Source organism: Phyllobates terribilis, unplaced genomic scaffold (assembly GCF_046119375.1).
Source record: "Phyllobates terribilis strain yellow unplaced genomic scaffold, ASM4611937v1 Scaffold_7__3_contigs__length_470593459, whole genome shotgun sequence".
NCBI classification, from domain to species: Eukaryota; Metazoa; Chordata; class Amphibia; order Anura; family Dendrobatidae; genus Phyllobates; species Phyllobates terribilis.
In genome coordinates this window covers 424381978-424393956 of record NW_027362767.1, presented here as the reverse complement: position 1 = coordinate 424393956, position 11979 = coordinate 424381978, and the positions used below count along the sequence as shown (strand labels likewise).

General features: G+C 48.3%; 1 protein-coding gene across 2 annotated transcripts; it reads right to left on the bottom strand.

Annotated features, from left to right (window-relative positions):
• Nucleotides 1-1613: 1613 nt before the first annotated feature.
• NELFE (negative elongation factor complex member E) lies at nt 1614-8754 on the bottom strand. Of its 2 annotated transcripts, none has more exons than XM_073638029.1 (11): nt 8610-8754; nt 7921-7999; nt 7331-7400; nt 6624-6769; nt 6289-6363; nt 6171-6208; nt 5887-6101; nt 5422-5566; nt 5288-5342; nt 3220-3322; nt 1614-2013 (listed from the first exon to the last, which is right to left on the bottom strand). In XM_073638029.1, the coding sequence occupies exons 2-11, from the start codon at nt 7993-7995 to the stop codon at nt 1904-1906; spliced, it is 1032 nt and encodes a 343-aa protein (XP_073494130.1). In that variant the 5' UTR covers nt 7996-7999; nt 8610-8754; the 3' UTR covers nt 1614-1903. The 2 variants fall into 2 exon arrangements, with proteins under 2 accessions (XP_073494130.1, XP_073494131.1); XM_073638030.1 differs by having other exon boundaries at nt 8489-8620.
• Between the last annotated feature and the right edge of the window lie 3225 nt (nt 8755-11979).

Here is an 11979-nt window from a genome sequence, read left to right as displayed (position 1 = left end):
TCATCATCATTATCATGCTCCTCACCTTGGCACTCTCAACTCCCCTGATGGAGAAGCCAGGTTGTCTGGTGGGCTCGTCCAATGCTGCCCTAAACAAGGCCGGGCTAAGAAAAGTGTGGGGAAGGTTACCGGGACAAAGAGCGGCGGCTGGGGACTGTGTGCGGGCACCCGGCCGCGGGGCGGCTGGGGATCGAGTATGGACACCCGACCGCCCCCTGGCGGCTGGGGACCGAGCGTGGACACCCGGCCGCCAGGCGGCTGAGTATGGATACCAGGCCGCTGACGCAGCCATGACGTGGTGGCCAGATTCCGCCTCCACATGCCTAAAAGGCCCAATTTCAAGTGCAAGCAAGCAAGCAGTATGGTATTGCAGCCTGGGGGTGGGTGGGTGGCAGGCTGCATACTTGCGCTTGCATTGAAAGGAATGGGGGAGGTACAATTGAACACTGCCCTGGGACAAGGACTTGCACGGGGATAGTTGCAAGTCTGCATCTTCTGATGCGGCAAGGATCACTTCTGATGGGCACACTTTTAGACAGTGACCTGGGAGTCAGAGATGCTTCCAGGGGTCTTCCCCATGTTGTTCCCATGTCTTTTCAGCACTGTATGCATGTGTCACACAGCACATGGCCAGATAAGGTTGTAAAATGTTAAAATTACATTTCCCGGTGAATGCATTTGTCACGGTTGAAAGCAATACAAAAGTGCAAAAACGCATAAAAAATGCTACTTGTGAACATAGCCCAAGGTGTGGAGGAGTATTTTTGGTTATTTATTTTACCTAATACACAAGTCTTTTCCCTGGAAAGGATGTTCCTTAACATATTTCACAGGAAAGCAGTTTCAGTTTCATTTTTGAACGTTTTATTGTGACCCCGTAAAAGTGGCTTAATACCTCTGACCACGTTGTTGACAGCAGTGACCTGGGGGTCAGAAATGCTTCCTGGGGCGATCCGCATGCTGTCCCCATGTCTTTTGAGCACTGTCACTATCGTTTTGGGCACTTTTTAGGCTTTCTACAGACTGGCGGGGGTACCGCCGCAAAAATGTTCGGGTCTCCCATAGACTAACATTGGGCTCGTTGCTCGGGTCGAGCACCCGAGTATCACGGTGAGCTCAGCCCGAGCTTCGAGCACCTGAGCATTTTAGTGCTCGCTCAACACTAATGTCCACGTCTGTCTACATTACCAGTATTGCGGCACTAAACGACTGCTGATTTGCTTACCTGTCCCTGATTAACGGTCGTTTATTAACCTGAACGGGGTGCACAGAACGGTCGGCGCAGACCAAAAGATCATTTCACCTGACGATTTGCTCATTCGGGGTCCGATTATGCTGCACGATTATCAGGAAACGATAATGGTGCAGTGTGAAGGGACCTCTATGGTTAATAAATGTCAGGACACCGGCCCAAAACCTGCCGCTAGTTTGAGCAGGAATCTTTCAGTAAATGTTCCCAATTATCAGACAGAGTTATTGGATTCTGGATTACAGGAACCACGTGAGGGCGGTTACAATTCTCCGATTCTCGCGGGTCCTTGTCTGGGTGCAGAATAAAGGAGCAGGGTGACGGGTAATGTGAGCAGCTCTAAGACCGCTGAACGCACGGAGGATGAGAGTAGTAGTAGATGTTTATTATACAGTATTGAACAATGGCACCTTACACCGAGCGCCGGTCACCTCACTACAAGAGAAAGGTAGAGACCCTCCGTACGTGTTCACATCATAAGACTATGTGCAGAGGCCAGCAACCGGAGCACTCCCAACTACTGAGAAACTACAACTCCCAGCATGCCCCGCAGGTTGCTGAGCACTGCACGACGTCAAGCAAACAAAGCTGTGCTCCAATGAGCCATCTGATGCCTCGCGCCTCTGCCATCCCCTGAGCGCTCCTCTCCGCCGCTCACCCAGTCGTGTTCGCCGCACCGGAGGAATCCAGATTGAAGTAATCCTCGGAGTAGCTGACCTGAGATCTCTTGTCTTTGTGGGATCCCTTGACGCTACTGTGGAAAGCTGCGGAGACATAAGAGGTTTACATTCAGCTCTTAAAGGAAATATTCACCATTACAGACAATTTGTACAGATTGTCTGATATAAAGGAGTGAAGACTACCAACAGCCTGGAATAAACATCTACCGTTTCATGTATACAGCTCCTATGCGGACACGATCAGCCTCCATACATGGCTTGCTGACAGTCTAACCATGGAGAACATTAGTCTGCACACGTCACCCCACGGTGTACAACATCCAGCCCCTCTCCCCACGGTGTACAACATCCAGCCCCTCTCTCCACGGTGTACAACATCCAGCCCCTCTCTCCACGGTGTACAACATCCAGCCCCTCTCTCCACGGTGTACAACATCCAGCCCCTCTCTCCATGGTGTACAACATCCAGCCCCCCACCATGCCACAGATCGGCTGGTGGTGCAGAGCTCCCTAATACCAGCGCGGTCCTCTTATAGGAGCCACCGAGGTAACAAGTCCGTCCATGACATTTCTTCCTCCTGAATCTTACTCCATCACCTGTGAGTGATATTATTGAGAAGTGGATGGAACAGCAGCAACTCTGCCATGAAGTGGAGACTCTGTAATGTTACAGAGCGGGGGGCAGAGTGCCGAAGACAGAAAAGTCCCCCCCCGCTCTGCTGACCCCATAACTGCAGAGTCCAGACGTCATCTGGTATCAACGCAAACACTGCCCCCCCGCTGGGAGCTTCATGGCCGAGCAGCTGCATGCAGCCATACATCACCAAGCACAATACCGAGCGTCGGATGGAGTGGTGTAAAGCCGCCACCACTGGACTCTGGAGGAGACGTGTCCTTTGCAGTGACGGATCATTCTCTATCTGCGTCTGATGGAGGAGTCTGGGTTTGGTGACTCCAGGAGGATGTTACCCCCTGACTGCATTGTTCCCGCTGTACAGATGGTGGAGGAGGATAATGCTATGTGCTGTTATCAGGGGGCGGCAGTGGCCTCTCAGCTCCAGTGAAGGGAAATCCATACAGACATGGATGGGCGAGAACATGAGCCGCTGCACAGAGCCCGGACCTCAGCCCCATCCTATAATGCAGATTGTGAGCCCGGACCCCCCAACATCAGGATCTGACCTCACAAATGCTCTACTGGATGAAGGAGAAAAATTCCCACAAACAAGAAAGTCATTGAGATCCAAAAACACAAGTGAGGTGTGAGACCAGTGAGAGCCAAATACTCACCCAGCTGACCCCACACAGACTTCTCTATGGCGGCATCCAGCATGGGCTGCTTCCGGGCAATGCTGACCTTCACCGAGACGTCCTCTATCATTGTGTTATTAAGCTGGAAAAACACACGTGATATATACATATACACACACACACACACACACACACATACAGTGCAGTGTGAAAATATTTGGCCCCCTTGAACTTTTCTATCTTTTGCCACATTTCTGGCTTCAAACATGAAGATATAAAATTCTAATTTTTTGGGGAAGAATCAACAACAAGTGGGACACAATCGTGAAGTGGAACGAAATTTATTGGATATTTTAAACTTTAACAAATTCAAAACTGAAAAGTGGGGCGTGCAATATTATTCGGCCCTTTACAGTCAGTGCAGAAGATCAGTGCGGATCTCTGAATGATCCAATGTTGTCCTAAATGACTGGTAATGATAAATAGAATCCACCTGTGTGTAATCAGGTCTCCATATAAATGCACCTGCTCTGTGATAGTCTCAGGGTTCTGTTTCAAGTGCAGAGAGCATCATGAAGAGCGAGGAACACACCAGGCAGGTCCGAGATACTGTTGTGGCGAAGTTTAAAGCCGGATTTGGATACAAAAAGATTTCCCAAGTTTTAAACATCTCAAGGAGCACTGGGCAAGCGATCATATTGAAATGGAAGGAGTATCAGACCACTGCAAATCTACCAAGACCCGGCCGTCCCTCTAAACTTTCATCTCAAACAAGGAGAAGACTGATCAGAGATGCAGCCAAAAGGCCCATGACCACTCTGGATGAACTGCAGAGATCTACAGCTGAGGTGGGAGAGTCTGTCCATAGGACAACAATCAGTCATACACTGCACAAATCTGGCCTTTATGGAAGAGTGGCAAGAAGAAAGACATTTCTCAAAGATATCCATAAAAAGTCTCGTTTGAAGTTTGCCACAAGCCACCTGGAAGACACACCAAACATGTGGAATAAGGAGCTCTGGTCAGATGAAACCAAAATCGAACTTTTTGGCCACAATGCAAAAAGATATGTTTGGCGTAAAAGCAACACAGCTCATCGCCCTCAAAACACCATCCCCACTGTCAAACATGGTGGTGGCAGCATCATGGTTTGGGCCTGCTTTTCTTCAGCAGGGACAGGGAAGATGGTTAAAATTGATGGAAAGATGGACGGAGACAAATACAGGACCATTCTGGAAGAAAACCTGTTGGAGTCTGCAAAAGACCTGAGACTGTGACGGAGATTTATCTTCCAACAAGACAATGATCCCAAACATAAAGCAAAATCTACAATGGAATGGTTCAAAAATAAACGTATCCAGGTGTTAGAATGGCCAAGTCAAAGTCCAGACCTGAACCCAATCGAGAATCATGTGGAAAGAGCTGAAAACTGCTGCTCACAAACGCCCTCCATCCAACCTCACTGAGCTCGAGCTGTTTTGCAACGAAGAATGGGCAAGAATTTCAGCCTCTCGATGTGCAAAACTGAGAGAGACATACCCCAAGCGACTTGTAGCTGTAATCGCAGCAAAAGGTGGCGCTACAAAGTATTAACTCAAGGGGGCCGAATAATATTGCACGCCCCACTTTTCAGTTTTGAATTTGTTAAAAAAGTTTAAAATATCCAATAAATTTCGTTCCACTTCACGATTGTGTCCCACTTGTTGAATCTTCCCAAAAAAATTAGAATTTTATATCTTTGTTTGAAGCCAGAAATGTGGCAAAAGGTAGAAAAGTTCAAGGAGGCTAAATACTTTCACAATGCACTGTAATATATGTAAATGATATATAAACATCACATCACTGTTATAACACACAGCGACAAAGCTCTGGTCTCCTGCAGTCACCACTAAAGGGAGCGCACGGTTTTATTGTTGAATGTATACAAAGTATTCCATGAGCTGAAACGCTCCCCCTAGTGGTGAGTGCATGGAGATGAGTTCTATCACTTAATATTGGCCCATGGAAAAGGACACTAACTATGTATGAGACTAACTATGTAGGGGATTTAGAAGCAGAACCAAGTCCTTCCCGGCTTCTTCTCTAGTGCCCCCTCACCCGCTCTCACCTCCTGGATCGCTTGATCTGCCGATTCCATCTTCTCAAATGTGACAAAAGCACAGCTGTACGGGACAAAACAGAAGCTCGGATTATCCTGCTTGTCCTCTCTAGCACCACGGACGAGCACCTACGCGCACTTACTTCCGCTGAGCGTCAGTTGCGAGGTCTATGATCTTCCCAAACTTGGAGAAGGCGTCGGTGAGCATCTGCTTCTTCATGCCCACGCCATTAACGTACACAGTGTTTCCTTTCCTGGGTGCTCGACGTTCTGGAAAAGAATCTGATCCTGCGCACACCGAGGACCAGAAACAGAAGACATTTCATCTACAGCCCAGGTTTACTCCCAAGCCCACCCTACCGACCTCAAACTACAAGGGGGGGGGGGTCGCACTGCGGTCAGTGGCTGGCATCTTCTACATGGAGTTAGTAAAACAGCGCCACTCTTGTACACTAGTTGAGTCTGGTATTGCACATTAGTAATACCAGAAACAGTCAATGGATAATAGTGGTTCTGGAAGAAAGCTACGATCTTCTAGTCTCACAATAAGGTGATTAGATTGTGAGCTCCTGGGGTCGCAATCCCCGCAGTGATAGAGGTGCACGTACTCCGGTGGAAGCCTTCTCTGTCTCGTTCCCTCTCCCGATCTCTATCGCTTCGGTCTCTGTCCCTCTCCCTGTCTCTCTCCCTGTCTCTCTCCCGGTCTCGTTCTCGGCCTCGTTCATACGGCTCCCTGTCTCCTGCGCGATGGCCTTCTCTGTCGCTCTCTCGCTCCTCCGTCTCCCTCTCGGGTTCTCGCATACGTTCACTGGAGCTGACAAAACTGAGAAGGGAGAAAATCAAATCAATAAAAAGGACAGAAAGGTCAGAGGCGACGATGGAGGAGACTCACCTGTCGTACAGAGACTTCCTTTGGTTGCGTCTTGAACTCTGGAGACAGAAAAAGAGACGACATGTCTCAGATCGGATCGCTCCTATAACAAAATATTAAAGCTTCCCCGAGTGCTGACCTCAGCCTGCTCCTCGTCTACAGAGATGCTGCGCTGGAAAGGCTGGAAAGTGGGTGCCGGGCCCTTATCGGGGTCCTGAGGGCAAGAATACAAGGCGTCAAACAATTAGACATTATTGTAATTAAAAGCGGAATTCCTCTCCTGTACAGTGTTTGATGCCTGTGAGGGTCTGACCCCTGCGGTCACGCCATTTTGGGGGCTTCCACTTGACTAAATGAGCATAGACTTTAAGCCAAGGCCATACATTACAGGAGGTCCTACAGGGTAACAGACCGCAGAGCCCCTTATAGAGCAGCCCAGAATTAGAAGACCGTGGGGGGTCACGTAGACGTCACCTTCAGTTTGCCCTCTAGTGTCCGAGAACGCTTGAATCCGCTGTTTTTGGTCCCGGATTTAATAGCACTGATGGCGCCGGTCTTCACCAGCATCTTGGCTTGTTCTGTCGCTGTGGCAGTGTCCACTGCTGGTTGATCCGATAAAGCTGGAAAAGACAAGTTTCCCAGAAACAGAAGAAATGGTAATAGCGCCACGCTCGTCTCTGGCTGTGCCTGGTATCGCAGCTTAAAAGGGTTTATTAAAACTAATAAACAAGAGACGATCACCTTCCAGTGCCCCCGCAGATTCAGCGCAGGCCGTTCCAGAGCTCTGCCCATTCAAATGTCAAAGTACTGCGGCACCGGCTATATATGACTGGGATAGTACGTCATCAGAGAAACATCTACTGACGCCCTCTGCTTGTCATCTAACCGCTGCAGCCAATTACCAGCGGCAGTGGTCCTGTGGCTTCCAAACAGGTCAGACCCTGCTTTTGGTGCAGGTACAAACCTTCGGAGCAGTCTGCACTTGATCAAAGAGGGTGCTGAAAGGGGAGTGTACGCCTCTAATCCATGCCTTTATAAAATAAATCATACATATATTACTGTCAGACAAGTGACTGCTGCAGTACCAGACACGACCACTAGAGAGGGGCGTCACTTTTCCAAAAATAAAAAGGCCCAGACTCTTTTTTATATATGAACAGTAATTATATGATCTGACTTACATCTCTTGATGCCGGCCTGGCTCGTCTGGTTGGTGGACGTTTGCTTTTTCAGAGCCAACAATGCTTTTTTCTAGTAGAAGATACGAAAATAAAATACATTAAGAGAGATCCTGCAAAACATGGCGGCTTTCTTCCATAAACAGCGCCACCGCAGTCCACAGGTGGCATCTGGTAACACAGCATGGCTCCATTCCTTTAGCTGCAATACCACAAACAACCCCTGAACAAGTGTGGCGCTGTTTCTGCCCTATAACACTACAGGAAATAAATAGATGCAATGTTACAGTGGGACACTGGAATCATAATGTTGTGTATAGCCTTAGCCTAATACATCCATGTGACCGCTGCAGCCAATCACAAGCATCAATGATCTTGGACCGTACACGCTAACTGAGGCCTCTTATCGGCTGCAGCGCTCACTTGGATGCACTTTAAAACAAAACAAAAAAAAGTACACCCATGTGACCACTGCAACCAATGACAGGCCTCAGCTAGAGTGTACGGTGCAAGATCACTGATGCCAGTGATTGGCTGCAGCATGCACATCGATGTATTATTTTTTTCAATCCTGAACAATCCCTTTAACAAACCTTCTTTTTGAGCTTGGCAAACTTCCTCTGTAGAGCTTCCTCTTCATCCGTCAAGACGGGCGGCAACAAAACCATAGTGCTTGGGGGCAAGAAGGAAAAAAGAGGGGACGGTTACAAGTAAGTGGGTACAAGCAAAACACAGTAACTCATTTACATAATTAAAGGGGTTGAGGCCAATTAAAGGGCCGGTGCCGTCACATTATCATAGTGTCGGACCATAGGTGACATCTAGGACCCCTAAACCACAAAATAAAGAAGCAGAAGCCCCTTAAACATTTCACTGAGCAGATAAAGGGGCCATGCAGGTATTTAACCCTTTGATCTGAGGATTGGGAAGGGGTCCAGGCTGATGACCCCAAACCTATATACATATCAGCCTGGAAAACCCAGATAAACCTTCTGCTTGCTGTCAGTGAGTGGAAACAGTGATATTTACACCCGGAGGCTTTACCACCTGTCATTTTACACCTAGTGATGAACATAAAAGCAGAAAATGGGATAAAATGGAGAAAATATGAGAAGAATGCAGGCAACGATGAGCTGTACACGTAGGAAGAGGTTTCAATACCCCAGAACTATCACTGGTCACTCAGCTGCCCACAGAGGCGGACTACACCGGCTGCAGACGGCGAGAAGAACCGGACTGAGCGCGAACTTAGAATAAGAAACGGAGAATATGAAGTATTTACCTTGTCGCTCTGGTCGCACTTTTTATACGTCACCGGCAGTTTTTTTCTTGTTTGCAGAGATTACCAACCAGCTGAGCGACGCATGCCAACCACTGACGTCATCACTGCCCTGCAACCAATCACCGCGGACTTTCGCTGATACATTTCCGCCCCAACTTATCTTGGCTGGTCACATGACCAAATGCGTTTCCGCCACACTTCAAGCCTTCTTGACCAATCAGCAGAGAGAAGTGGTCGGCTGTGATTGGCTGGTCTGTGTCGTTGTCGCCGCCCCCTCTCTTCTCCATTTATTTCTGTTAATCGGCTGCTGCTTTGCCGCCAGTGTGTAGTAACACAGTGTACAGGCATGACGTCCATTCTTATGAAGCTGCTGTAGCTACCAGCTTGTGATGGGCCATCAAATGGTTAATAAATTATCAGACCGTGCGCCTGCGCACTAAGTCCTGAAAATCCACTACATTGGGGGAAAAAGAAGCCAATAACAATCTACAGCCCACAATATTCATAGTTCTAAATTTTACCACAACAGGGTGAGAAGAATGGGTCAGACCCCACTGATGATGTGTATAGGGGGCTCATGTGACCACTTCCTCCATAGATACTGGCAGGTGGTGGTCTTGTCACTGCTCCATACACATATAGGACATGGGACCCCCGCTCTCATCATCAGCAGGGGATGGGGGAAGGGTAGCAGTGATTGGACCTCCACCAATCAAACACTTATTGCTCATCCTGTCCATTGCTGGTTACCTAAGATAAATACAGAGCCCCAAACTATGACCGTCCTCATGTCAGACCTCTCTAAATAAACACCACAGACCCCTTAAGTAAATACCTGCTCCCTAATTACATACAAGACCCTGGAAAAACCCTGTAAAAAAATACAGACCCCTATCCAAGGCAGGCCCCATAAATCCAGATCCCCTAAACTATTGCACACCCAGACAGATACAGACAACCTGTTCCCAATCACTGGAGCTGTTACGATTTTGTGCTCTGACTTAAAGGGGTTGTCCAGGCGTGGGGTACATTTCTGTAGTCACTCTATGTTACAGCAGACTTATGAACCCTCACAGAGTGCACACTGCGCACTATCAGGGTTCTCCAGTACCCGTACCAGGTGCATAACCGAACGTATTCACGTGCCGACTAGACGTGTGCAGCCTCATTCAAATCAAGTCTAGTCGAAATGTGTCCGGAAATAAGAAAATCGCTTTCTCCCGACACCAGAGAATCCTGACAGCGCAATTTGAGGATTCACAAGTCTGCAGTCGCGTAAAGCGACTGCAGACTTGAAGCCCAAACCTGGACAACCCCTTTTAAGTGGTTTTCCTACTTGTGATATTGATGACTTTCCTTAGGATAAGGTATTATTATCAGGTCGATGGAGGTCTGATACCTGGTACGTCCATCGATGAACTCCAGCAGCGACTGGATGTAAAGAATGACAGGACCTGAGCTGCAATTCTTGGCAGCTGCCACTAAACAGTGAGTGGAGCTGTGCTGTCCAGCTCCATGCTCTGCAGCTGGTATAACGTAATAACAAAGGAATGATGACTAGAAGAAAGGTTCATGTCGTCTCCATTGGAGTCACTAAAGAGAAATAATAGTAACGGGCTGTGATTGGTAAGAGAAGAGGGGGAGTGATATGAATGAGATTTTCAGCATCCGCCACCTTGGAGTGATTGGTATTCCTGTACCCGATGAGTTCAGTGGCTATACAGCCCTAGAGATGAAAGGAAGAGTCTGTGATTAGTATACAAGGGTGATAGCATAAAGAAAAGTTCCAATATGCACCCCCCACCTTGGATCACATTTGGCTGTAATTGGTAATTAAAGTGAGCTGATAACAAGTAGAAATGTTCCTGTATTTTCTCCTTTCGAGCAGTGAAGGCAGTACATGGAGGTATGACTGCATAAGGCTGTCTTTGGTTAGGAGGTAACAAGAAGAAAAGTTCCTGTGTCACAATCTGGGAAGGCTGTGCAGGGGTGAAATAATAGCTACAGGCTGCGTATGGTACAGCAGTGATAACATGAAGAAAAGTTCCTGGATCTCTTCCAGTAAGGTCATAGTAGGTTATACAGGGGTAGGATTACAGTAACATGCTGTGGTTGGAAGGAAGGGTGGTCACATGAAGAAAAGTTCCTGTGTCTTCCCTTTAAGGTCACTGGAGGCTGACGTAAAATGGTTGCCAAAAATTGATTATCTGTACATAAAAACCCTCTATCTCGTCCTATTCTGTAATACTGGTTTAATGGGGCCGACCTCCATCTTATGGTTGGAACAATTTAATATTTCTGTGAAATGTGAATATGATGACTTCCTTACATATCACATTGGGTTTCCCAAATGTGTAAAAATCTGCTGCAAGCGCAATACTACGTTTCCTCCAATGCCCTGAAAGGGAAGAAAGGGAAAGTGTTGCAATTTTTATTTTTGTATTAATAATTATTGATTATATAAACATTTATTTAAAAAAAAAAATGAAATGTAATGTTTTGACACATTCATTTTTTTCTGCAGCCGCGGGGGATGGCCATTTTTGCTGGTGTGGTTGTGTCTGAGCACAACACTTACACACCATAAATACTGCAGCTCCAGGAGACTGCGGACAATGTCTGACCACATCTCCTACACTGTGGCTGCTTGAGCTGTGAACTGGGCACCACCCTGAGCTGTCCAGTTCTCAGCTGTGGGGGAAGCCAAACACCATTTCAGCTACAAGCGGTGACAGGAACTCTGGGTATTGGCGGTGAGAAGAGCACCAGGACGACAGTGGTGAGAAGAGCACCAGGACGGCAGTGGTGAGAAGAGCACCAGGACGGCAGTGGTGAGAAGAGCACCAGGACGGCAGTGGTGAGAAGAGCACCAGGACGGCAGTGGTGAGAAGAGCACCAGGACGGCAGTGGTGAGAAGAGCACCAGGGCAGCGGCGGTGAGAAGAGTACCAGGACAACAGTGGTGAGAAGAGCACCAGGACGACAGTGGTGAGAAGAGCACCAGGGCAGCGGCGGTGAGAAGAGCACCAGGACGGCAGTGGTGAGAAGAGTACCAGGACAACAGTGGTGAGAAGAGCACCAGAACGACAGTGGTGAGAAGAGCACCAGAACTGCAATGGTGAGAAGAGCACCAGGGCAGCGGCGGTGAGAAGAGCACCAGGACGGCAGTGGTGAGAAGAGCACCTTGGCGGAGGCGGTGAGAAGAGCACCAGGGCAGCGGCGGTGAGAAGAGCACCAGGACAGCAGAGTTGAGAAGAGCACCAGGGCAGAGGCGGTGAGAAGAGCACCAGGACAGCAGTGGTGAGAAGAGCACCAGGACGGCAGTGGTGAGAAGAGCACCAGGGCGGCAGTGGTGAGAAGATCACCAGGAC

Coding starts and splice junctions, on each gene's coding strand:
- NELFE (XM_073638029.1), bottom strand. CDS start 7,995: ATGGTTTTGTTGCCGCCCGTCTTGACGGATGAAGAGGAAGCTCTACAG. Junction 6,209..6,288: donor TAGACGAGGAGCAGGCTGAG/GTCAGCACTCGG, acceptor TTCTGTCTCCAG/AGTTCAAGACGCAACCAAAG. Junction 3,323..5,287: donor CAGATCAAGCGATCCAGGAG/GTGAGAGCGGGT, acceptor GTGTTTTTCCAG/CTTAATAACACAATGATAGA.